This window comes from Nerophis lumbriciformis, linkage group LG07, assembly GCF_033978685.3.
Source record: "Nerophis lumbriciformis linkage group LG07, RoL_Nlum_v2.1, whole genome shotgun sequence".
Classification (NCBI taxonomy): Eukaryota; Metazoa; Chordata; class Actinopteri; order Syngnathiformes; family Syngnathidae; genus Nerophis; species Nerophis lumbriciformis.
In genome coordinates, this window is record NC_084554.2 from 39283631 (window position 1) to 39311179 (window position 27549).

General features: G+C 40.0%; 2 protein-coding genes across 5 annotated transcripts in view; one reads left to right on the forward strand and one right to left on the reverse strand.

Annotated features, from left to right (window-relative positions):
• The window catches only part of LOC133609521 (threonine synthase-like 1), a 242160-nt gene that overhangs the window by 164529 nt on the left and 50082 nt on the right, over window positions 1-27549 (reverse strand). Inside the window, exons 3-4 of one of the 2 annotated variants that reach the window (XM_061965146.2) lie at window positions 7005-7106; window positions 5356-5492 (exon numbers count right to left, since the gene is read on the reverse strand). The gene's annotated coding sequence lies outside the window, so the exon portion shown is untranslated. The remainder of the gene's footprint in view (window positions 1-5355; window positions 5493-7004; window positions 7107-27549) is intronic. The other variant, XM_061965147.2, reaches the window with a different exon arrangement.
• Window positions 1-27549, forward strand: part of arhgap21a (Rho GTPase activating protein 21a) — a 137687-nt gene that overhangs the window by 90899 nt on the left and 19239 nt on the right. The window contains exons 1-7 of one of the 3 annotated variants that reach the window (XM_061965140.2): window positions 5466-5881; window positions 10003-10191; window positions 13013-13034; window positions 25472-25564; window positions 25658-25736; window positions 25858-25912; window positions 26703-26726. In XM_061965140.2, coding sequence (XP_061821124.1) covers window positions 5576-5881; window positions 10003-10191; window positions 13013-13034; window positions 25472-25564; window positions 25658-25736; window positions 25858-25912; window positions 26703-26726 — 768 coding nt within the window. In that variant the 5' untranslated portion in view covers window positions 5466-5575. Of the gene's footprint in view, window positions 1-5465; window positions 5882-10002; window positions 10192-13012; window positions 13035-25471; window positions 25565-25657; window positions 25737-25857; window positions 25913-26702; window positions 26727-27549 lie in introns of those variants that run through there. The other 2 variants (XM_061965142.1, XM_061965141.2) reach the window with 2 other exon arrangements.

The window sequence follows — 27549 nt, forward strand, 5'->3', positions numbered from 1 at the left end:
TATACATCCCAAAAAACATGCCTTCATTTTAGAGATTGACCGATATGTTTTTTTAAGGTTCGATACCGATTATTAGTACCGTATTTTTCGGACTATAAGTCGCACAAAAAGTCGCACTGGAGTATAAGTCGCATTTTTGGGGGAAATTTATTTGATAAACCCAACACCAAGAATAGACATTTGAAAGGCAATTTAAAATAAATAAAGAATAGTGAACAACAGGCTGAATAAGTGTACGTTATATGAGGCATAAATAACCAACTGAGAACGTGCCTGGTATGTTAACGTAACATATTATGGTAAGAGTCATTCAAATAACTATAACATATAGAACATGCTATACGTTTACCAAACAATCTGTCACTCCTAATCGCTAAATCCCATGAAATCTTATACGTCTAGTCTCTTACGTGAATGAGCTAAATAATATTATTTGATATTTTACGGTAATATGTTAATAATTTCACACATAAGTTGCTCCTGAGTATAAGTCGCACCCCCGGCCAAACTATGAAAAAAACTGCGACTTATAGTCCGAAAAATACGGTAGTCATTAGTCAAGATGGCCAATAAGCGATATTTGAAGACGATATTCATTTGCAGTAAAAGTTATTTAAACATGAATAGTATACGTCAGTTAACAGCTGGACAATGATTTAAATTGTTTTTTAACATAATTTTCTAGGAAACTTTGGACCAGTAGCGACATATTGTTTAATGCTGCGCTAATGTTGTGGTTAATTTAGCACCAAAAAACATTAGGGGATTTCACAAACACCTTTATTACGTGTGTCTAAAAGGAGCATTTCAAAATATAGGAAATCTCCTGGGAAAATTGGCAAAAATATGGGATTTCTCTACACCATAATAACTTTGTCTACTCAGTTTTATAGCAGTTTATGGACTTAATACATTACAAGGCTTCCTTGTAAGGAACCTTGAAACTTTGCTAATATTTATATAAAAACTATTTTAGGCTCCTTAATGTAGTTCATAGTTGAAACATTTGTTACAGAAACTATGAGAATGTGTGAGCTGCTGCCTGCTCTTCTTTACTTATATAATAAGTCTCCAATTTGTCAAAATATTTACACAAAGTTTATGTTCTGTCATAATGTCCATCCATCTCTGTTGCGTTGTTATTTGATTGAATCACGGAAAATGAAACTCTTTGCACTCCTGTAATGAGCCCACTCACTGAGTGTTGTGGATGGAGGCTTGTACACGACTTGATCACTGCAGTAATGAAAACAAACAAAACTGGTAAGAGGGCAGGAAAAGAGGACAAAAACTGGATTTCCCAGAAAAAATGTAATGTCCGATACTGTAGGTAAGCAGTGGTACTGCAGGCGACCAGCGCTGCAAGGAGTATAAGGGGTGCAGGGTGTGTGGCCTCTTGACCGGAGAAGAATTCAGATATCAAATCATATTTGGGGAGAATTATTGACAATGAAAGTATTTTTTATTCTTGATTGAAATAAAAAAAAAAAAAAAAAAAATAGGCACCAGCAAAAAGATAACTTTCACTATCTACTTCACTAATTAAAAAAATAAAAATAAAATACTGTTATCATATCTGTTTGTATAGTATCTGCTGATGAAGGCTGATACCGATATACATCAAAATACCAAATATTGGCGCCGATAATCGGTCGATCTCCACTTCATTTATCTCGCTTTAAGGGAAGGGTCTTCTCCAAGCTGTCTTAAAGTGTGCTATTCTCCAAAATTTCACCAGAATGTTCCTTGTTCCCCCCATGCATGTCTGAGATCTGACACAGCTGCAGTCTGACTGTTGTCTTTGGCCCTGCTAGTCATGTTGCGTGAAGCCACGAGGTCATCTTCAGAAAGATCAGGCTGAGGTGGGGTTGGGGGGTTGGGGTTGGGGAGGGGATAAGCGATTACGGCGCCAAACTACACTGTGACCGAGAGTGGGAAGCCGTGCAGAGTGGGGCAACAGTGATGGGGGTCCAACAAAGGCTTTTCCCGACATAAACTTGAATATGCTGTTTTGTTATGAAACCCTGCACAGCTGGTGGTAGAACATCACAGGTGTTTATAGTTGTGGTGTTGCATTATTTGTACGTCACTGATCCTTTTTTGTGTGTTTGCATTTTACACCTCAATGGCATCTCATAAAGTTTTTTGAAAGAATTCCCCCAGCTGGTGTTAAGGAGCTGCAGACGGTTTTATTGTGTAGTGAAACAAGCCTTTTTTTTCAACCTGTTGCTTTGCTCCTAACAAACTAGACTGTGGGCAAATTATGATGTGCGCCTTTTAGTATCGTCCAGACACCGTAGGGCTTGTTTGCTCTTTTGTGTATTTCTTGTTTGAACATCAGTTGCCATGACGGGAATTTCAAACAGGCAAAGTCTGTGCAGCACAATGTGACTTTTCTGCTCGGTAACAATACCCAACCTCCTGAGAACCGCCGTCCTCTGCAGTGGACGTTTGTCTTTCGTATAACACGGCTATTTTTTCAGAAATGTGTAAAGAAACAGACAAAAGAAGTGTTTTACGAAGCTAAGATGACCCAAATTATCCCAAAAATAGTCCCAAGCATTAAACTTGTCCCCAATTCTAGAGTAAACTGCAAAATCCAGAACTCACACCAATCTTCTGCTCTGGATTTGCATTTCGGACCACATAAAACACGCTCGCTCTGATCGATCAGCAGGATGTGACCTATTCCTGACACCCTCACATGCAAATCACTATGGCATCACATGGAAGTCACAAGTCCAATGTCTAACATTGTTGTGTTGCCATGACAACCGAGTGTATAATGTTTCTGGGTGGCACGTCTTGTTTGCGCGTCTGCTCGCCAACAGCAACGTTCAAATTTCCTGCCACAACATCATGTGTTTTAAATCTGTAAGAGTCCCCACGAGCATAATTGAATGTACGAGCGGTTAAGATAAGGCATTTGGTTGCAACTACGACTTTCTAAATAAGGCAACAACATGGTGGCATTTTTCCAAAATCCCTTCCCTTCTCTTCTAAAATAAAACCATTCTTCAGGCCTGCTGAATTTGGCACATTCTATTTCCGCCATCTTTTCCATAAGGAATATCCTGAGCTATATTGAGCCCGGTGCGGTAACGAGATGCCCCGTAACCTCAGAGGGGAACATTCCGCGACTGTTGTTGTTTTTCATAGTCGCTGCCCGGAATAGAAAATAGACTGCTGTTTACATTTACGCCGTGTACGGTTGTGCTCGGCTAACGCATGCTTACAAACCGCAATGGTCAGTGATGGACGTGCGTTGGCTGCAGTTGGATTGCGAGCTTGTTCCCACCACGGCTGGTAATTAAAGCACAGCCCAGAGGGGGAAAGTGTGATGAAGCATCACGTTGGTGTTTGGGCCACCAGGCTCTGTAGGATTGCAGCCGGTCTTTAAAAACAGAAGAGTGCTCCTGTTATATACAGTGTGGCTGGACAACTATGGGAAAAAAACAACAATCACGACTATTTTGATTCATAACACGATTATTCATTCATTTAAAAAACATCAGTATTTATTGTTCCACCAAAACTCAACTTTGAATATAATTTAAATGGTAAATGGGTTATACTTGTATGGCGCTTTTCTTCCTTCAAGGTACTCAAAGCGCTTTGACACTATTACCACATTCGCCCATTCACACACACATTCACACACTGATGGTGGGAGCTGCCATGCAAGGCCATCAGGAGCAAGGGTGAAGTGTCTTGCTCAAGGACACAACGGATGTGACTAGGTTGGTAGAAGCTGGGGATCAAACCAGGAACCCTCAGGTTGCTGGCACGGCCACCCAACCATGCCACGCCAAATATACAAATACGAATAAACAACAACATAATAATAGTAACAACAATAAATTAAAATAGCAATATAACAAAATAAAATTCAGTTTTTCTTTTTTTTTTTTAAATACAGTTTACCTTTTACACTTATTTTACCACCATAGAGTGTGCTTTTTGTGTCATAATTACAATTTCATTTAATTAAAAAAATCCTCACAATTATTGGTGCAAAACATCTTTGGACAATTTTGACCAGTATTTTAAGTCAAATAATAATAACCGGGTAAATGTATCAGTAAGTGCTTTAAATACATTATGCATATGTAACGTACTCTTTGGAAAATTGTATTTCTTTTGCGTAGTCAGACCGGATGTTGCGCACTACGCTTTTGTTGCGAAGGGTGAGTGTGAAAAGTTTGGAGATGACTTGAGGCTCTTAAAAAAAAGAGAGGCTCTCAAGCTGTGAGTGCTGCCCTGTTTGTACACTGATCTTACATCAATGATGTTGTTCACAACAACACAAACAGATGAGATGTCTTATGGGTATACAGTATGTATTGTTGGAACACTTTAGTATGGGGAACACATATTTACCATTAATTAGTTGCTTATTAACATGCAAATTAGTAAGATATTGGCTCTTAATTAGTCATTATTAATTACTTATTAATGCCTTATTCTGCATGGCCTTATTATACAACCAATAAGCCATTAACTAAGAGTCTTCCCTCAATAAACTCAGAATTATTGTTTATTAGTAATCCTAACCCTAACCCTTATATTTTCCCCTAGTGTCCAAATAACTCTAAATTAAGTCTTTGTTACTTTAATAAACAACTAATTAATGGTGGATATGTTCCCCATAATAAAGTGTTACCGTATTGTTCTTGCTAGCTTTAGTTTTGTTGTTTAATCGCTGTTTCAAGTGGCCGTCTCAACATTGCCTTGCCGGACACATTATTTTCCAAAGTAAGTGATCCTTCTCCTTACAGTGACAGCATTTCACTCATTTATGTCAATTTTCTCGATATTCTGCTTTTATCAGCGGATTCTGTTTTAGTGGCCAATTCTGTGAATCCTTCCCGGTTATGTTAACACAGAAATGCCTTACTTTTTTGTTGAGTTTAGTGATTATTGGTTAGGCATACTAGCGCTGAGTCAAATAAAAAGTAGCAACTACGGTGAGATGTCAATCTTCTAGTAGACATGGTCCTGTTCTCACTTATATGCTCACTCATTTGTTTCATCGTTACAAGCTGAGAAATTTGCATGTACGTTGTCCCATGAATCCTTTTTTTTTCTCGATTGTAAAATGTCAATGATCGTGAGAAGCCAAAATCTAAATCGATATTTAATTGTCCAGCCCTAATATACAGTAGAGGTTCTTTGATTAGCGTTTTTGCAGTGGGTGCTTAAAAAGAGTTGCACATATAAAAGATCCTTTAGTCATTTATTTCCCTTGATTATTTATTCCCTTGCAGCAATGGATGACGTGACTTAGAGATGGAAGAGACAGGAAAAGAAGAGGCTGCCGGGTTTGTCTGAGTGTGTGTGTGTTGGTGTGCATACCTCAGAGTTGTGTGTGGCCAGTGGGTGGGTGCGTCTAGCGGTCCAGGCTCTCTGCAGCAGCAGCAGCACACTCAGCCTCTGAGCTCTACTCTCTTTAGAGTGGAAGCATCAGCATGCGGGACGTCCCGAGCAAAAATCTGGAAGAGATGGACTGAATTAGAACCGTTTTGAATACACTGAGTCTGGTCATCTACTTCTACTCCGCGGACTTTGCTATGCCATGCTAGCCCAGAGGAACGGGCTTCCTTCGGGCTGCAAGTCGCTTCCTCTGAGGGATCTACCCGACCGACGGGACGTGGAATCTGAGGGCTGCTGCTCCCTCACCGCATCCCCGTCATCTGGAAGCTGTCCCTGGGCCCGGCTGGCCGGGTTGGACGGCTGCTTGTCGGAGCCGTATTGTCTTTGGTTCCAACTTTTAGCCAGAGCCTACTGGGGAGAATTGGAACTGGGACTCAAGAGTTCCACCCGCAACGTTTCCTGGGCTCGGCTTCGGGAAGCCTCCAGGAAGAACTGTGTGCGATCGCGGGTAAGGGACCAAAAAAAAAGAGCATCCCGCCGGAATTTGACATTTTTGAGCATGCAATATTCTGGGATGTGTACTTACTGAAGCTTTAAGGCATATAGGTTTACATAGGAGGCTTTTCAGAGGGGTGGGGGGCACTTTGTTGTGCTGTCTGAGGAATTTTGTGTGCGTCATCCTGCTCTCCTGCGGCAAGGTAGTCCTGTTTCACTGACCGATATCTTTTATTACCTGTGCTGCATATTTGAAACACTTTGCCTTCAGAAAGCATACCCCTAAATATCAAAGGGGCATGCTGTATTTCCATGCATTTTTCCCCGTGATGAAGTGAACGTGGCTGACTCATGTTAGATATCTGTGGTCAGAGAGGCTTGGAAAGGAAAAGTGTGAGGGAGTGCAAGAAGCTACATGGATGACGTCAGAAGCCCAGGCCTGACTCAGTCTAACAAAAACATACTTTGCTCAAAGTAGACAAGCAGTGACAGTCAAACTCACTCAAAGCGCTGATCTCATATAAATAATGATGCCAGTAGGGGCATGCAAATATGTTCGTATGGCCACAATGTGTATGCAATGTTTTGATGACCAGACTGAATGCATAACTGCGTATTTGTATTGTCTGAGTTGGTTTTACGGCAAAGCCAAGGCAGCACTTGGAATGCTTAATAATTCATCGCGTTTTCTATATTGAGAGAGGAAGCAGGAGATGTGTGTGTGTACCAAAGCCCCACGGAGCCACATAGCTTAGCTCTTGCATAACACAGCATTCATTTTTTAAACAAATAAACAAACAAACAAAAAACACCAGAGCATGAAGACGTCAGCTACGTTTGTGAACTCTGGCTTACATCCAGCTCATCACCGCTGGGTATTGCTGGAGAGTCATTCAATTGAGCCCACACCCATGCTTCTCCCTAAAGACCTCCACATCTGCTCCTCCCAGACAGCCACGGCGGGAAGTGTGGACTAAGAAAGCCGAGCGGTGGGGAGGATGTCTTTGTTTTGGATGTATTTCGGCATAGGAGTCTCTGGTAGCAACACACCCTGTGGTGCATGATGGACGCCACACGCTCTCCAGCAAAATATTTCCAGATATCATTTTAGCCTTAATTGAACGGGAGTGACTCACCGTGTTGAGCATAGTGTTAAATCAGGGGACGGTCTGAGTAATGAACTTGAGCAATGTTCCTTCCAAAGCAGTGACGTGCAGTCACTAGAGGCAGGTGAGGCCCTGAAAAGAAAAAAAATGTAAAAAGAAAAAAATATATATTAAATTGTTAAATGTATCCAGTGATTATACTATAAAGTTATTTTCCATTTAAGTTCACCAGTTTTAGATTATTTGTATTCAAAATTGCTGAATTTTCACATTTGCCGTTCAAATACTGAGAAGAGACGGTGCGGTGAACAGCAGCCAGTCGAGGCACGTCACTCAGTGCCTCACCATGGATTGCGGACTCGGCTAACTGCTGGCCTGCTGTGCAGTGAGACCGTATTGCTATATGAACTATATTATACATTTCCATAGTTTAGTTAGCTGAGGTATATAATGTACAGTGTATTTTGTCAACAACTGTATGTGTGTAACGTATTTCCTGTGCTGAGCGATCATAAAACGGCTGCAAAAGACGCACTGGCTGAGGCTCGCCTCCTGCACCCCCGCCGTAGAATGCACGGCAACCCCTGACGGGAGTGTTATATCAACTAAAGCCCACACTTAAACTTTCCACGTGCAAGATTGAATCTATTTAAAAAAGTTATTTCATAAGAAGCCAAAATGTGCAAAAACAATAATGTTCGTGTTGGAGGAGTTGTGAATGACTGCAGGGCCTAATTCACAACTCCTCCAACACGAACATTATTGTTTTTGCACTTTTTGGCTTCTTATTAAATAACTTTTGTAACCTATTTTTATGGGCTTTCCTCTTTGTGATGTTAAGTTCCTGTTATGCGCTGTTATACAGTATATGCCTTAAGCTCTTATTTTGAAGGCGCTAAGAGCGGAATTGTGACACGTTGGAGTGGAGCGGAAGTTTTTGAAAGAAGGTAAATAAAGTGGTCCTCGTGTAAACTGGAGCCTCCGTGTTTGTTATTTTGTAGTTTCATACAGTATAGGCGACATTTATAAACCCTCGGTTACACTTTTTTAAATAGATTCAATCTTGCACGTGGAAAGTTGAAGTGAGGGCTTTAGTTGATATAACACTCCCGTCAGGTGGTTCATTAATCAGCACAACAGCGGCTCATTTATAAGTAAAGGTAAGACCATAATAACGTTTTTTTATGTGCTTTTTTGTGTGCTACAGTTTGTATGTGTAAAGTTAAAGTTAAGTTAAAGTACCAATGATTGTCACACACACACTAGGTGTGTTGAAATTTGTCCTCTGCATTTGACCCATCCCCTTGATCACCCCCTGGAAGGTGAGGGGAGCAGTGGGCAGCAGCGGCGCCGCGCCCGGAAATGATTTTTGGTGATTTAACCCCCAATTCCAACCCTTGATGCTGAGTGCCAAGCAGGGAAGAATGCTGGTATGAGCTTTTAAACATAACCCGTTAACTGCTGCCAATCAAATGGTGAATAATATACTCTGTAGGGTTCATATGTTTGTAAATCTGACTATGATGAAGTCAGTGCCTCACCAGCCATCAACCTCACCGCACGTCACTGTTCCAAAGCCACGGTAATCATAAACATATCTATGGATGTTGTCATTTATCCAGGTCATTTTATTCTCAGGGCATTCAAATTGCTCGCTACTTTATAGGTTTGTCTTAGAATACATAGAATACAAAACAATGACTGGACCCGCTTGACATTCATTGCAGCTGGTCAACCTAGAAGGGGGTTCCCTACATCTGCGATCCCTTCTCAAGGGTTCTTCTTTTTCCTTATCTGGGTTTTTTTTTTAGTTATTACTTGCCCGGATGGGGGCTAAAATCAGGGGATGTCGTGAGTTTGTGGAGCCCTTTGAGACATTCGTGATAAAGGGCTATACAAATGCAATTTGATTGATTGATTGAGAAGACGTTTCGCCTTCTCACTTAGATTGGTCTGATCTGGTCTTAAACTTAGATTGGTCAAATCTAGTCTTAAACTTAGATTGGTCAAATCTAGTCTTAGACTTAGATTGGTCAGATCTAGTGTTCTAGTCTTAGACTTAGATTGGTCAGATCTAGTCTCAGACTTAGATTGGTCCGATCTAGTCTCAGACTTAAACTGGTCATATGTAAATCTATGAGAATTCATGTATTAAAGCAGACTTGGATTAGCGGTGAAACGTATTCTAAGACAAACCAAACAGTCCAGCTGTTTCTAAAGAAGAAGTGGAATAACCACAGTGTCTAAATGACCTAAGCGTCATCTGTAGTTGACATTTGTGTTAATATTTGCAATAACAGTGTGACATCCGTTGGTTGCACTTCTGCTTCTCTTTAATTGCCATTGATGGCTTCGCGACGGAGAAAGAAAGCTAACAAGCCAAGAGGTCAACGAGGGTTGTGGTTGCTTGTTGAGTTGACTAAAAAAAAGCTTAATCCAGGCATAAGAACACAATGTGCTATGATGCGAGCATCTCCAAAAGTTGCCAAGTTGCACGATATAGAGGTAAGAATACTTGATAAATACAGCTCCAAATTTGCAAAGTTGATCAAAATTATTTTAAACACAAAGCGAACATTGCTAAGATATGGAGAAGGGAATGGTTAAAGCAAATTGAAATAAATTAAACCATTACCAATAAAGGACTGCATAAATGTAAAGGGCTGTCATTATCCCGCCTCAGTCACACAGTAGGAATGCACAAGATAAGTCTATCATCGTGCAAACACGCCAAAGAGTCCTGCAAAAAGTGCCAAAATGCTCAATAACCAGAGCCACATGTGTGGATGTGTGGAGCCCGAGGCAAAACAAATGGGGTCCAGAACGGTTATTATTTTGACAGATACTGTTTTCTCCGAATTCAGCCGCAGTTAAAAAACACAATTATGCCCGTGTATTTTTGGCCTTGTCCTGGAATGCCATGCATTCCTCTCTGAAACTAGTTCTTGTCAAATTGTCTGAATGGATAATCACTCTGTTGTGTTCCCGATATAATCCAAAATTAACATCACTTTTGTGCACTTTTCAGGCCAAGCAGAAGGATGGTCCTGACCAGAGCGACGCGTCGTTTATCGCTTCTCCTGGGGCAGAGGAGGAGCCTTTCTCCTGGCCCGGGCCCAAGACGCTGTCCCTGCGCCGAACCTCTCAAGGCTTTGGCTTCACGTTACGCCACTTCATTGTCTACCCGCCCGAGTCTGCAGTGCACAGCTCTCTCAAGGTGACTGAACGTTGTTGTCTGTCCTTTTACTCACTTAGCTTCCGAGTCCATTTGGTTTCTCTCATTCAAAGGTCCCAAAAATTACAATAACTGAAGAGTACTCCTGCAATGTAATCGTTGTTGCTGTTTTTCCTAGCTAATCGGCGTATACTCAACTGAGACGTTCAATGCCGACCACAATTTTAGTAGCAGGAACGTGTTTTTTTGATTTTTCATTTGTTTGCAACGACAGCTAACTGCTGCCAGTATGTCGCAGTCGTGTGGCATGCAGTCAAGGGAATGTGCATACAAAGAGTTGGTTAGAAGCCTGAAGCCTAATTAAATGTTCTTAAAATTAAAGAGATCTATTGTAAAAAAAAAACTAGAGGATGTAACAGGACTCAATAAAAGACTAAACTAATCACACACAGATGGGAAGAAAACAAGATAAGGCAAGGAGCCGATTGGCTGACGAGACTAGGTGGAACTCATGACACAAGACAGGAAGTCAAAGTGACAAACAACGGAGGAATGGTCCAAGATAACTGGTGAAAATGTTTTTATCCCCGAATGTGGCAGAAGCTCGCTAAAATAGGGAAGCATCTTTGCGTTTTTGATGCTGTATGAAAAAAATGTAGGGATGGAGTACATATTGTATGGATCAAAGACTACTGGATCACAGATTTCCAAGTTAAAGGGTATTGGTTTCAACAAAGTCGGGATCTTGAAAGAGAAAGAAGATCAAGAATTTTAACTGCGTGTCATGGTCTGCCATAGTTGTTGTGGTTGTTCTGAACAGTGCATATGCATTTTCATAGAAACAATTATGATGTAGTTTCTAAAAACATCCACTTTGATGTTTTGGGCTGCAAAAACACAGTTGTTTATCCCAATTCAGTTGACGCCACCTAAACTGTAGTCAGACAAGGCATAGAAGTATTAACGTCATGCAGAGGTTTCGACTCAGCCCCTCCACTTTATCCCACCTGGGACATCTGCCAAGGTCCTTTGGATAACATCAGCCAGTGCCAATCTGTCCTTTTGGTAATCCTGAAGACCTGGCGCTTGTGTCCAATAATGTAAGAGTGAAGGGTTTTAGAAAACAAATAGGGCAACGTATGCTGGCGAAATAGGTCACTTGGGGAGTCGTTAGCATAGACCGCCAGGTACAGTAGTAACTGTACACACACCCTCCAGCGACGCTAGTGGGCTCAGCCACAACTAGACCCACCCTTCCAATATGCAACCCGTAACTCTCTTAAAATTACTTTTAAGGATTGGAGCCCTCGACTAATCACGGGATTTGGGGGTTAACTCGAAGATGATCAAGAAGTTTAGGATGGAGTACATACTAAAATGTGTGTGCAAATCTTTGTCCGACTGTCACCAACAGGGACTTAGGGAAATTAAAAGGCTCAAATGAACAGTGGTTCTGGGTTAGTTTTTGCCTCATTCCTGTGAGAGAGAATATTTTCATTCATAAATTACTTTAATGTTAAGTTGATTGTTTTTTTTCTCTTTGTTTCATTTTAATGAAAAGAATAAAAATAAAATAATGAAATAAAAAGAGAATCCTGTGTGTGACTGAAGCATTAAGGAGTGGGTGTTGGTTAATTTATCCAGGAGTAGCTGCAGTGTGCTCAAACAACCACCGGGTAGCATCTGTGAGCAGATAATACTGTATCATCTATTTGTCTTTCGGACTTATCAGGTCGGTAGTGCATTCTTCACACAGTCTTCACTCATGCTTTAAGTGAGGGATGAAGCAAAAACTAACCCAGACCCACTGCACACACGTATAAAGACACACACACACTCTCTTGTATTTCATACCTTCTTGAGACCTCAGAACAACGCCTACCTCTTTAGGACCACCCTTTCTAGATATATAAAGATTTGTATGTACAACATTAATAATATATAAAAACTATGCAAATATAAAAAGGTAATAATAAATGATAAATGGGTTGTACTTGTATAGCGCTTTTCTACCTTCAAGGTACTCAAAGCGCTTTGACACTACTTCCACATTTACGCATTCACACACACATTCACACACTGATGGAGGGAGCTGCCATGCAAGGCGCTAACCAGCACCCATCAGGAGCAAGGGTGAAGTGTCTTGCTCAGGACACAACGGACATGACGAGGTTGGTACTAGGTGGGGATTGAACCAGGGACCCTTGGGTTGCACACGGCCACTCTGCCACTGCGCCACGCCGTCCCTTTTAGTTAAGCTTTTAGTTAATAATTTTTCTTTGAATTTTTTTGTTTGTAATTGTTTTTTAAACATCATTATTTACTTCACGTTATTACAGTATGTCTCTATATACATATTTATTTTTGTAATTAATTTTGGCCAAAGGGGGAGCACTTCAAATTTTTACACACACTTGTTGTTTCATATGTTGACCAGAGGGGGAGTACTTTTAAAACCGACACACAGTCAATTTGAAAAATCCCTCCTTTTTGGCACCATCCTAATTTTGATAGATTTCACCACCAGGGGTGCAAATGAGACATTCTCTATTAGATGCAATGGTTTTCCGTATTGGGACCATGATTTCGGTCCTAACTTGTTCACCGGTCCTCATATGGAAGGTACTTTTCCTTGTTGATGTCTCAAGAACTGCAGAAATACAAGAACACACACACACACACACACACACACACACACACACACACACACACACACACATTCTTGGGGATACAAGGTAGCTTTGTAGTTAGTTTACCCCTAAAATCTATTTCCACCGACTGTCACCCTGCATTTTGTAGGTTCAGCCAGCAGTTAGTGAAGAAATTAGCTAATTTTCTCTTCTCTTTCTGTCTTATCATGCAGGATGAAGAGAATGGCAGCCGAGGTAAGTGTGATAAATCAAATCGCTTCAGCAATTAGACACATCTGCAGACTATGATGAGACCTCAGGTGTTGTAAAACAGCCAAATAATGATTGACAGTCCATTACCAGTGCCCCGTCCTCACACCTTTTAATTGCAGCAGGAGGCTCCGTCTATTTGAATATCGTATAAGCCTATTTGTTCATCATTCAGTGTATTCATATTCAAACATTGCTACATGCACTGATTTCCCCCGTGACTTGCTGGCGGCAGACAGTCACCATCATGCTTAGAAGTGACGTCCTAGACAGTTTGTGACATCTTGAATGTTCCGGTCAGGATCAGGCAACTATTTCTCGGCAATGTGTACAAAGTGTTGTTGCGTGTAGGCGCTGTGAAAGGAGGCGTGCACGTGCTGGTGTCATCACTTGGTGTGTAGTTAATGCACCAAAAGCTTTCATCGCTGAGATCAGCAGTCAGTAAACAACTTGGGCTTCCAGGCAGTTCATAAATTATTCCCCGAAGGACAGGTGTGGGGTACCATTTTTGCCTGAAGGCAGTAAACATTTTTTGTATGATATCATCATTGGCTGCGGGGATGAGCGCAACGAAATAGGACTTGATTCTGGCGTACAGTCTGCAAAATGCTGAGGTCAAATAGTGGCGATACCTGAAGATAAAGCTGCAAGACGAGTGGATCATACTGAAGTTAGCTTCAGGACTAGGGATGTGCCGATTGATCGGCCACTAATCAGTATTTTCGGGAAAAGTATGTGATCGCCATTACAAACGCCGACCCCCTCTGGCTGACACTATTTATCTTTGTTCCCGCGGCTGCCAAGCGGCTATCAGCTAACAATATGTCTCCATGCACAGTGTGAAGTTGCTCTCAGGTTTTCCCCTTAATGTAACGAAACGTGGCGCATTGCCACTGCAAAATCATAGCCGCCACAGCTTGAAAATAAGTTGTTTTTGGGTGAAACAAAATTAAAGCAACAATGTATTGTAGCCTCCAGAAGAAGTCACACAAAGTATGACGCTATTTTTAACTTTAATTGCTAATATTATGCTAACAACCGGCCTAATTCCAACAGGTTTTACCTCCCATTCATAGACTTTTGTCTCCGTGCGGACACACGACAATATTTCCTCATTCTCCGCCAATCCGCTTTCAGGCACGAACAGAGTGTTTGGGATCATTGGAAAAATGAACATCAAATCAAAACCACACAAACATAAAACACCAGCAGGTCGTTACAGTATGAACATATATACATACTGTATATATATATATTTATATATACACTTACATATATATTTATATACAGTATATACGTATATACATATATACATACTTATATACATACATACATATATATACATAAACATATATACACATACAGTATGTACATATATACACATATACAGACATATATTCATACAGTATATACACACACATATATACATCTATATATATACACATATATACATGTACACATATAGACAAACATATATATATAAATATATATATTTACATATAAACACATAAACATATATGTATAAACAAATATATATACACATACATACATACATACATATATACATACATACTCATAGGGCTGTCAGACGATTAAAATACTTAATTACGATTAATCACATTTTGTTCATAGTTAACCCAAAATACTCGTGATATCGCAGATAGATATCATTTTTCATTTTTTAATAAGTGTACCCAAAACAGATAATTTAAGTTTTAACACCATGAATGGACAGTTAATTTGCTTTCATGAAATGTTTTTAAACATGTTTTTTAAACAGTTTAACACAAAAAGGACAAACACACTTTTTTTCATGACAATAAAAAATAAATTGCCTGCAGTGTGTTGGTGTTTTGCCAGATTTTTATAATTTGTAGGAATACATAATTTGTATTCCTGTATTCCTGCTTTAAGAGCACTTGCATTCAGAGGAGGAGCTTCACCATGTTTATAATTCAGTTTTACACATTAATAACACAATGTGTATTGTTACGATCTTGCTTTGATTGTCTAATATGTTTGGTAATGTAAAATGTGATATTTATATCTCCCATAAATGCTTCTGACAGTGTACATTACATGATGTACAAGTTAATGGTCTTCATATTGCTGCATGAAAATGTTTTAACAGTCTCTCCTTATTACTTAAAATGTCATATTCAGCCTGCTAAACATTATTTAATTGAAGACTCGACCAGAAAATGTTATGAAATAGATTACACAATATTTCAGCCAGCCAAAAAAATCCCAACTGATGTACTATAATTCTTTAGGTGCAAATATCACAGAATAACATTACGAAACTTTGACAGAGCATGATTATAATGTAAGACATTTTTATTTTGTTAATGTAGTTAAAACGGATTTATAGCGTAGCGCTTTTATTTTGAAGCCTGAAAAGTGTTTCTTGACATGTTTTATGTCATCTTACCTACGAAATCAGTCACAGTAACAATTTAAATGTTATGTTATTACACCTAAACTGTAATCTGAACACGGAAGTGAAGCACCACCCATCTCTGAGCAACGCGCGCAGCAGTTATTTGCTGCAGTGATGTTGTCCCCTCCCACGGCAAAAAATACTCCTTCCTTGTCGGGAGAACAACGAGCCATGGCTTTGAACCTGATATTTCCATAATGCAGCCTTATCTTTATCCCTTTTTTTTTTTTTTACTGCGTGTGGCTCATCACTTGCTAAGTTCCCCCTGCTACGGCATGGCCCGACGGTCAAAAAGGAAGTGTTTGCGTTAGTCGGCCGTAAAAAACATATGTTCCATTATTGAAATTTATAGTTAACGCGTTTTTAATCGTGTTAACTTTGACAGCCCTAATACACACACACACACACACACACACACACACACACACACACACACACACACACACACACACACACACACACACACACACACACACACACACACACAATTATTTGTGCACTATTGACTAGTGATGAAAACCCTGTGTTCCCCTAACCTAAACTAATAGTAATGGCCTCCATTACAGCAAATAAACTGCATGTCTTGTTATCTTAAGTATCATTATCAAGTATTATTATTACTGGAAAATGAGGCTCAACATGTATTAGCGAAGCTAACTGCCAAGCTCGCTTTAAACAACACTAAGAAATAGGTGCTTGATAAAATATAATAAGTGTAGATGGAAACATGTTACAGCAGAAAGGAAAATCACATGATAAGCCGCTTGCTGCCATGCCAGGAAGAAATAGGAACACAATGACCCCCTATTTTTAAAATTTGATGAGAAAAAATGGCTCTAAAACGGCGACATGAAGGGAATTACATGTACCGCATGAGGTATCCTAACTTTTCCGCATGATTTGTGTACGCAAACTCTCCTACTCCTAAACTACTGCAAACAAAACTGTGAATGTTTGTAAAAGTATGTTACCTGTGCTATTATTTTTCAACATGGTGAAACTGTAAATAGGGCAGCAACATTTATTAATCAAATTGTGTAACTAATAAAAATGTACAAAAAAACGGGCTGAATAGATTGCCTGGAACTTTGAAAATACAAACTTCTTTTCCGCATTACCTCAGCAAAAGAACGCACATGAGAGCAGTGGCGTTTGGGTGCCATGATCTATGGGCCGTTGTTTTGATTTCATTTTTTTTAAATTAATGCATGTGTTAAAAGTGCAATTTCAATGTTAATGATGTGCATTTATTATAAAAAAAAAAGAAGGAAGGTTATGGGAAGCACAAAAATTGTTGTTTTCCTTTAAAAGGGAACTGCCCCTTTTGGGGGGAATTTTGCATATTGACAATCACTATGAGAGACAAGAACACACATGCCTTTTTTAATAGAATTTTAAAGATTTAAAAAAAAAAAACGCTCGCAAGCTACTCAGTGGCCTAGTGGTTAGAGTGTCCGCCCTGAGATCGGTAGGTTGTGAGTTCAAACCCCGGCCAAGTCATACCAAAGACTATAAAAATGGGACCCATTACCTCCCTGCTTGGCACTCAGCATCAAGGGTTGGAAGTGGGGGTTATATCACCAGAAATGATTCCCGGGCGCGGCACCACTGCTGCCCACTGCTCCCCTCACCTCCCAGGGGGTGAACAAGGGGATGGGTCAAATACAGAGGACAAATTTCACCACACCGAGTGTGTGTGACAATCATTGGTACTTTAAGTTGCGGCTCACATTGCAGTGAATGGGAGTCTCCGACGTATGAAGCCTTCAAAGCCCTCTAAAACAACTTCAAAACCCCCTATAAACATTTTATATACATAATGTAATGATATATTTATATATATGCAGCTGAGATAGGCTCCAGGAACCCCCGCGATCCCAAAAGGGACAAGCGGTAGAAAATGAATGGTTGGATGGATATATATTTACATTACTAGAACTTCTTTCCTGTGCGCATTGATTTCAGTGCTCATGGCAAAGTACTTCCTACTTCCGACAACAAACGTGTGTTCCAAATTCCGACAACAAAGGTGTGTGTTTGATAATCATGACAGACTTAGTCATAGAGGACGAAAACTACTATTTTTAGACAAATGAGGATTCACAACCTTATCTTATTGAACCTGAATATACAGAGGATGAACTGCTGGTTATAGAAGCTGACAAAGCACACAGAAATAGTGAAACTTTAGAACAGACCAAAGCAGAGAGAGTCAGGTCTGGCATAAATTGGCGGTGTAAACGTGGAGCTTGCCAAGCTATGCTGACAGAAACGGAGCGCTTGCTTTTGCTGCACTGACTGGCACACAATGTTATTCTCAAGGGAAAAGCCTTTTGTATCTGGTGAGGAAGACACTGCTCAAAAAAAATGCATCACAATAAAAGACGAACTGTTGGCTCTAACAAACACTGCAGTGATAGAAACTTTTTTCCACCTACCCAAAATCAACTGGAAAAAATGTTCCCGGCCAGCTAGACTAAACAGTAAGTCACGAGTAAGTCACCGTAATATCGACCATGATACATGCAGCACGTCATGCTTGTTATTAGAACTACATAAATGTAGAGTATATGTAGAATATATTTATATTATTTATATATTATATATATATTACATATTATATATATTATATTATTTATTATTAGTCTTGTCTATTGTGAGCGAACTGTGGTGCTGAATTTCCCCCAGGGATCAATAAAGTACTTTCTATTCTATTCTATTCTATACACTGTCGAGCTAGCTGTGTACAACGAAAACATGAAATATGGGCTAATACTTTACAGATACTGTAATATGATTGTTCATATTTTTCAGTCCGTACAGATTGGTGTCCTATGGCAATGTGTTGTGCATTACAAACTCAAAAGCCATTCAGCTGCTGACACACATGTTAGCTCACCTCTTGCTAATGCCGTAGCACTGTGAGTAGAGGTGTCCGATAATGGCTTTTTTGCCGATATCCGATATTGTCCAACTCTTAATTACCGATACCAATATCAACCGATACCGATATATACTGTCGTGGAATTAACACATTATTATGCCTATTTTTGTTGTGATGCCCCGCTGGATGCATTAAAGACTGTAACAAGGTTTTCCAAAATAAATCAACTCAAGTTATGGAAAAAAATCCCAACATGGCACTGCCATATTTATTATTGAAGTCACAAAGTGCATTATTTTTTTTAACATGCCTCAAAACAGCAGCTTGGAATTTGGGACATGCACTCCCTGAGAGAGCATGAGGAGGTTGAGGTGGGGGGTAGCGGGGGGTGTATATTGTAGCGTCCCGGGAGAGTTAGTGCTGCAAGGGGTTCTGGGTATTTGTTCTGTTGTGTTTATGTTGTGTTACGGTGCGGATGTTCTCCCGAAATGTGTTTGTCATTCTTGTTTGGTGTGGGTTTACAGTGTGGCGCATATTTGTAACAGTGTTAAAGTTGTTTATACGGCCACCCTCAGTGTGACCTGTATGGCTGTTGACCAAGTATGTGTTGCATTCACTTGTGTGTGTGAAAAGCCGTAGATATTATGTGACTGGGCCGGCACGCAAATGCAGTGCCTTTAAGGTTTATTGGCACTCTGTACTTCTCCCTACATCCGTGTTCACAGCGGCGTTTTAAAAAGTCATAAATTTTACTTTTTGAAACCGATACCAATAATTTCCGATATTACATTTTAAAGCATTTATCGGCCGATACAATCGGCAGTCCGATATTATCGGACATCCCTAACTGTGAGTGTATCTGAGAGCAAGGCAATGTTAGATAAACAGTTCCTCAGTGTTTGCTCTTAGATTAACAATGTCGCTATAGCTTCTTTATTGCACAGGTTACGGAAACTAAATTAAGTATTGTTGCCGGTTTTTGGATGCATTTTCATAGTAATTTAGAGGCAGAATGGACTATTCCTATTAGCACCATTGGTAGCCACCTGGAACGAGCCGATTATTACAAATTAGATCGCCAAAAAAAGGACATGTGTGTTCTTGTCTCTCATAAGGACTGTGAAAGATAAGCAAAATTCTCCTTTAAAATCTGATTAATTGAACTAATTAATTGATACATTACTCGACTACTAAAATAATCGATAGCTGCAGCCCTAGCTGTTATTAAACCCTGCAAGTCATACTGGCTTGAAATTTCTCACACTGCTCTAAAAAACAACCCACTGTAACTTTAGGGTGTTTAGCCGAATCACCACAAAATTTAGTATACACCTTTGGTGGACTCAGAAGCCGATGTGTGTATAAAACTGAGGATATATGTATTAAATGTTTGCTAGCACAACTTTCTAACCATTTTGACCACAGCCCAAATATCCTGTCCCACGTGGGGTCCCAATTTTTGGGGGTATTTAGCGTGTCTTAGTGGAAATAATGTGTTGTTCTTTACACTATGAGTTACATTAAAGCAGATACTGGAGTATAAATCTGCACACATTCCACATTTTCTTGACTCCCGGGTGAATTATGAGAAAGGAATGTGTTTTTCAGTCTAAGGCCTCATCCCTTTTTGGAACCTTCTGACTAAGTCTTGACAGCTGAAATGCAGCTGAGAGACAGTAAAATGACCAAAAAAAAAAAACAACCTTGCCTAACAAGCCTCAATTCATCACGGATGACCCCTGCATCTATTCTAGGAATATGGTGCTAAAACACATAACTTGAGTTCGAATAGAGAAGAGCCTCAGACAGACATTACATCCCACCACGTGCTTAGTTATTTTAATGAGAAAAGAAATGTGTAGCTGGCTGCAGCCTCAGCACGGTCGTTTATTTGCTTGAGCTGCAGCCAATGTTTGATGATGCTGTTGGTGTTTGGATAGAGAGGGGGGTTGGGGGGAGGAGGAGGGTTTAACCGCATGTTGACTAGCTGGGTGTTGCCGCTGGAAACCCTTCCACCCTCCAAAAAACACACGTCGAAAGACATATGCTGATGCGTACGCGCAGATAAACATTTGACGTACAGCGTGGAGGTGAATTTGTCATTCCTTCCACATACCAAGCTCGCTCTTATCCCCGTTGATCTTCCCCTCTATCTTACTTCCTGTCGTCTTCCCTGGCTCTAAGGCATTCGCCTCCTCCCTTCCTTGCTCTGCGCTCTCTTCAGTCTCATTTTGTGTAATTGGTGTCAGGCTAAACTCCAAACGAGGGATTTACAGTGTCTCACATTCCGGTAAAGCATTGTATTATAACTTGGATATACTTTAGAGTAGTCAGGATACAGCTTGTACAGCATTCGTGATTCACGAGCCATTGAAAATGATTCAACGCACAGTGATGATTGCCCCTGCCTACAGTCAAGATGTACCAATCACAGTGAATGGACACGCTCTCGACTATGTTGAGGACTTTACCTATCTGGGAAGTCTCGTCAGTAAGGACAACTCTGCACAAAAGGACATTAGAGCAAGACTCGGAAAGGCACAGGGCATACTTGCCAACCCTCCCGAATTTTCCGGGAGACTCCCGAATTTCAGTGCCTCTCCCGAAAATCTCCCGGGACAACCATTCTCCCGAATTTCTCCCGATTTCCAGCCGGATAACAATATTGGGGGCGTGCCTCAAAGGCACTGCCTTTAGCTTCCTCTCTTACCCGAAAAGGAGACTATTATATATGTCTCCGTTATCCATAGGTTTATCTATAACCCATAAAGTAGGCAGGCACGGTGCTATTTCTCAGCGTGTGTTTATTCCAGCCGGCACGTTAATACACTGACACACAACATTCGGATTCCCATCATGCATTGCTTCAAAACTACGGCAAGTAGTAATGTCCAAAAAACATAACAGAGACGAAAAAGAAGAACGAAGAAGAGACAGTCATGGCTCCGACGAGTAAGAAGAAGAAGTATGCTTGCAAGTTCCAAAATGATTGGAAACAAGAATTCCAAACTCTTCCATCCATCCATCCATTTTCTACCGCTTATTCCCTTCGGGGTCGCGGGGGGCGCTGGAGCCTATCTCAGCTACAATCGGGCGGAAGGCGGGGTACACCCTGGACAAGTCGCCACCTCATCACAGGGCCAACACAGATAGACAGACAACATTCCCACTCACATTCACACACTCGGGCCAATTTAGTGTTGCCAATCAACCTATCCCCAGGTGCATGTCTTTGGAGGTGGGAGGAAGCCGGAGTACCCGGAGGGAACCCACGCAGTCACGGGGAGAACATGTAAACTCCACACAGAAAGATCCCGAGGCCGGGATTGAACTCACGACTACTCAGGACCTTCGTATTGTGAGGCAGACACACTAACCCCTCTTCTAACGTGCTGCCTATTTAAACTTCCATCCATCCATTTTCTACCGCTTATTCCCTTTGGGGTCGCGGGGGGCGCTGGAGCCTATCTCAGCTACAATCGGGCGGAAGGCGGGGTACTTATTCTCCTTTATTAAATACAAATCAAAACAAAGTCACTAGTACACATTAACGAAACAAAAGCAAAAATTACCATCAACTACTTTTTCAAATGCTTTAGTTTTGCTCTCAAAGTCCTCCAGTGTCCAGAGAATTATTCCATGAGTTTGAAAACATGAACAAGAAAATAGCGTGATTCATCACTCCAGAGAATGCATCTCCGCTGCTCTAGAGTCCAGTGGCGACGTGCTTTACACCACTGCATCCGAAGCTTTGCATTGGACTTGGTGATGTATGGCTTAGATACAGCTGCTCAGCCATGGAAACCCATTCCATGAAGCTCTCTGCGTACTGTACGTGGGCTAATTGGAAGGTCACATGAAGTTTGGAGCTCTGTAGCAACTGACTGTGCAGAAAGTCGGCGACCTCTTTGCACTATGCGCTTCAGCATCCGCTGACCCCACCCAGTTTATGTGGCCTACCGCTTGGTGGCTGAGTTGCTGTTGTTCCCAAACTCTTCCATTTTCTTATAATAAAGCCGACAGTTGACTTTGGAATATTTAGGACTGAGGAAATTTCACGACTGGATTTGTTGAACAGATGGCATCCTATGACAGTTCCACGCTGGAAATCACTGAGCTCGTGAGAGCGGCCCATTTTTTCACAAATGTTTGTAGAAACAGTCTCCATGCCTAAGTGCTTGATTTTATACACCTGTGGCCGTGCCAAGTGATTAGGACACCTGATTCTGATCATTTGGATGGGTGGCCAAATACTTTTGGCAATATAGTGTATATATTGTACTGTTTTTAAAGGCGAAAACTACTAAAATGGCCCTTGCATCCTTTGATTTGTTGGTCTGTGGCCCTCAGTGGAAAAAAGTTTGGGCACCTCTGTACTAGAGAATTTCGTAAGTGAACAAGATAAACCGTGTTTTCAGCTTCGGGCTGCTTGCAAAATGCGCTAATTGGCAGCGGTTGGTGCGGCGCCGAGGCTTGGCAAGGTGTTGTAAAGGAGCTCCGGGGGGAAGCAGGTGTTCCCCAAGTGGGCTCGAGTTCCCAAAGTAAAGTTGTGTTTGGACCGGAGCGCGTGTGAACCTCTCTCTGTGTTCTTCATGGGAAAGCTGAGAGGGAATCGCTCTTTTGTTTATTTCATCTGCCATCTTCAAGCGGCCGTGCTGCTTTCTGAGGAGACCTCGGACAATAAAAGACGCTGTGCTTTTGAAAGACCTTTCACTTTATGGATTCATGCAAAGTGTTACCTTTTCCATCTGCTCTCTAGTTTCTATTGCCAGGCATCACCTTTTCCATATTTTCTCTCTGGAGCAGACCTGACACTGATAGCCATCGACACGCGCACACTCAGTTCCAGAGTGTTGGGAAATTTAGGGGGAAAATTGTGAGGTTTTTGTGTCAAAGTGGGCGTGGAGTCTAAAAATAAGACGGCGGTATTATGCCACACGTCTGTAGAATAACATTCTCCCGATCCCACAAAGCTCTAGAAAGATGACATTAGTTTGAAACTGTAGAGGCGTTTAGAATCCACGATTGCACATCACACCTCTCCACGAGTGGCAAAGTATTTCAATAATCCGAACTGTAGTTTAGTTTTCGGCAGTCGGAGGGCGTTAAAAAAAAATATCCAAAGCTTCCACGTTTAATCTTGTTCATGCATGGCATGGGATCCAATTTGCACTGCAGAGAGGCACAATCCAATAAAAACAAAACTTGAGTGACCTCGGAAAACACAGGCGCAGCAAATCTGTAGAGGAAAACAAGGCACAACACAGTAAAACTTGTGTGTCCAAGAAAAATGCACCTAACAGTCGGACGACGGGGCTCCCCAAGCAGCTCTCAGGGGGAAACGTGGGAGAACCAAATCCACCACAAAAAAAACACTGCTGCATTTCACTATTTAGATGTGGAGAGATTTAAGCTGTGCTGCCCTCTACTGGACAAAACCTGTTACTAGTTATTTTTCTCATGGGCTGCAACACTTGTACTCAATCACATTAATGTTAAAGGGAGCTAAAGGTGTGAACTGTGCTGGTAGGTGGTTATGGTTTTAATATGGTACAATACATCACATTTTTCTAGCCTGTCCGAAAAGTAGTAGGTATTTAGTATTTAATCCTACCGCTTTCCGTTTCATAGCAATTTCGAACATTTGTTTGTTCACTTCCCATACCTAATTCGTACCACAAGCAAATTAAAATGTAAGTAAATGAATAAGATTATCTCATTTTTCAATAAGTTTAAAGATGTTAATCAGAATTCTTCTTCTTTGTAAACACTTAGTTTGATCAATTTCTTAAAGTGGATCATAATAGTACATTGTTTATTAATCCATTCCATAATGGAATTCCATGTACTGATATGCTAAAGGTCTTGAGTGTTGTGCGCGCATACAAATGTTTTAAGTCAGATTTTTCCTCCAAGGTTATATTTCTCCTTTTTTGTTGAGAATAATTGTTGTACATTCTTGTAGTTTTTACGTTTCAATATTTTTGATTCAATAAATAAAGAGTTGGATTGTTCTCTGTATCCAACATTATGCATTATTCTAACTGACCTCTTTTGTAACACGGTTAGTGGTTGAACATTTTTTTTGTAGTTGTTTTCCCATATATCTACACATGAACTCAGATATAGTAACACTAGCAAGTAGTATAGAATATGAAGTGATTTTTGGCCCAGAACATATTCAGCTGTATTCATTATTAAAGTATTTCTTGCCACCTTTTGTTGTATATTTTTATGAGATTTCTAGTTCATTTTATTATTACACCTAGAAATGTTATTTCCTATACTATTTCAATGCTTAGTCTGTCTATTTGTATTTGTGGTTGACCTTCTCTACTGTTACCAAATAACATTATACTGATATTCAAAGATAGTCTGTTTTTGTCAAACCATCTCTTTAGTTTGTTCATTTATTTTGGTTGTATCTGTATTAGTTTGTTTGCGTCCTGAACAAAACATGGTTGTGTCGTTTGCAAATAATACAAACATAAGTCCCTTGTGACTTTACAAGTGTCGTTATATAGAGATTGAAGAATTTTGGTCGCAGAATTGATTCCTGGGGTGCAGTCGCGATCAAAAGTTTACATACACTTGTAAATATGGCTACCAAAAGCGCCTTATTGCAGTGAAACTTGCCAAGGGACATGTAACCAAATATTAACATTGCTGTATGTATACTTTTGACCCAGCAGATTTGGTCACATTACCAGTAGACCCATAATAAATTCATAAAAGAACCAAACTTCATGAATATTTTTTGTGACCAACAAGTATGTGCTCCAAACACTCTATCACAAAAAAATAAGAGTTGTAGAGATTATTGGAAACTCAAAACAGCCATGACATAATGTTCTTTACAAGTGTATGTAAACTTTTGATCACGACTGTATGTATTTAGAGCTATAGACGTGCGTTCACCTAACTTCACGTATTGCTTCCAGTTAGTCAAGTAGCTTCTTACCTAGTTACCAACCCTCCAATGTCATACCGTTACACTGCAGCTGCACACTGTTTACCATCTATTATATATAAACATCAGGAATATTCCAGATGGCCTAGTTCTGCGTCTCATTTGACCGTGTGCTATATGGTTGTCAGGGAGACAACGAAGCCGCCTGGAGCCAATGGACACCATTTTTGTCAAGCAAGTTAAGGATGGAGGCCCTGCCCATGGAGCTGGACTCTGTACAGGTACACACACAGGTGTCCGTGGAGACAACCTTCATTCTCAAATTCTGCAAAGTTGTAGCCAGTTGTCAGAATGTCCTTGTGTTTCTTCGCAAGGGGACCGCATCGTGAAGGTGAATGGAGAGAGTATCATCGGAAAGACCTACTCGCAGGTCATCGCCTTAATCCAGAACAGGTGACTCATTTAAATCCCACTCACTTTCCCTCAAATTCCTGACATAAGGAGTCAATTACGACTGCAATTCTTAAAGATTGTGGTGATATTTGTGTCCCAACTGACATTTTGTCCCCTCCAGTGATGCCTTGCTGGAACTCTGCGTGATGCCCAAGGATGAGGACATTTTGCAGCTGGTAAGAATCCATGCCTTTGAATATCAACGTAGAAAATACAGTGACGTTCTTGTGTAAACAAACATCCAGGTTCAGTCATCATGTTGTGACGACGCCATTGAACTCATTGCTGTTTGTGTTGTTGAAAATCCTGACACGTGAGATCATCTCACGAGTGACTCGGCCTTCTGCCAAATGTCATTAGTCACCTAACAAAATGGTAATTACAGCCAGGCCATGATGCTAGCAAGCCGTGTAGATTCCACAAAAACTGGCCTTTGGCATTCTGGAGTCCAAATTGGCGGCTGTCACAAGGCATTTTTCGCCGGCTAGACGTCGTGTTCATCATGCAAGCATGACACATTAGACCAGGGCATGCTGTGTCAGGCCACGTAACTCCACATTGCTTGCTTGATTATGAGATTGTTTCTCCAAATCGGAAATAATTTTGACCTAAAATGAGCTAAAAAATGTCAAATTGTGCAATATGTGGTAGAGAAGACAGGCTGTGAATAAACGTGTATGATATGCTACTATGACTCACTGAGGCACAATATTAAACCTAATATGTCAGAGGCGTTATTATCTTTGTTCAAGGCAGTTTTCTCTGTAGCGAGGTACAGTTAAAAAATAATGAGACTGACTTTTTCTTATTTACGCTGTACTAACTAAATTAAAGCCTCTGTTTAATCTCCCCAAAGTGGGATGTATTTTTAGCCTGCTTCACATCTGTGGCGTTGTATTTTTCCTATCTTTGTGCTTACTTGTCTGCTACTTTTCACCCCCTGTCTGTCTGCTTACCCTTCTTCAGTTTTCCAGGGATATCACTGCTCTGGTAAGACTGTCAACTATATCCTTCCAAACCTCGTTCCACTTAATTAACCATCCTTGTTTGAATCATTGTGAGGTGTCTAAAACAGTTACATTGGGGAAATATATACTATAGCAAGTAATATATATTATAATAATATATTCATATATTATACACATATATACATATTTATGTACATTATATATCTATATATGATATATATATGATATATCATATATATGTATCATATGTATGATATAACATATATATGATACATATATATGATATATCATGATACATATATATGATATATATATATGATATATCATATATATGGTACATATATGATAAATCATATATATGATACATATTTTATATATATGATATATATATATATATGATATATCATATATGGTACATATATGATAAATCATATATATGATACATATTTTATATATAATATATATATATATATATATATATATATATATATATATATATATATATATATGATATATCATATATATGGCACATATATGATAAATCATATATATGATACATATTTTATATATATCATATATCATATATATCCATCCATGGATAGATGGATATATGATACATATGGATATGAATATATGATACATATATATGATAGATATACTGTATATATGATACTTATATGTATGTAATATACAAATATATGTATATAATACATATATACATAGATATACACATACACATATACATACATATACACATTTGTATACATATACGTATACATATACATATATACGCACACATATACATACACACACATGTACACAAATATATACACACGTGTACACTC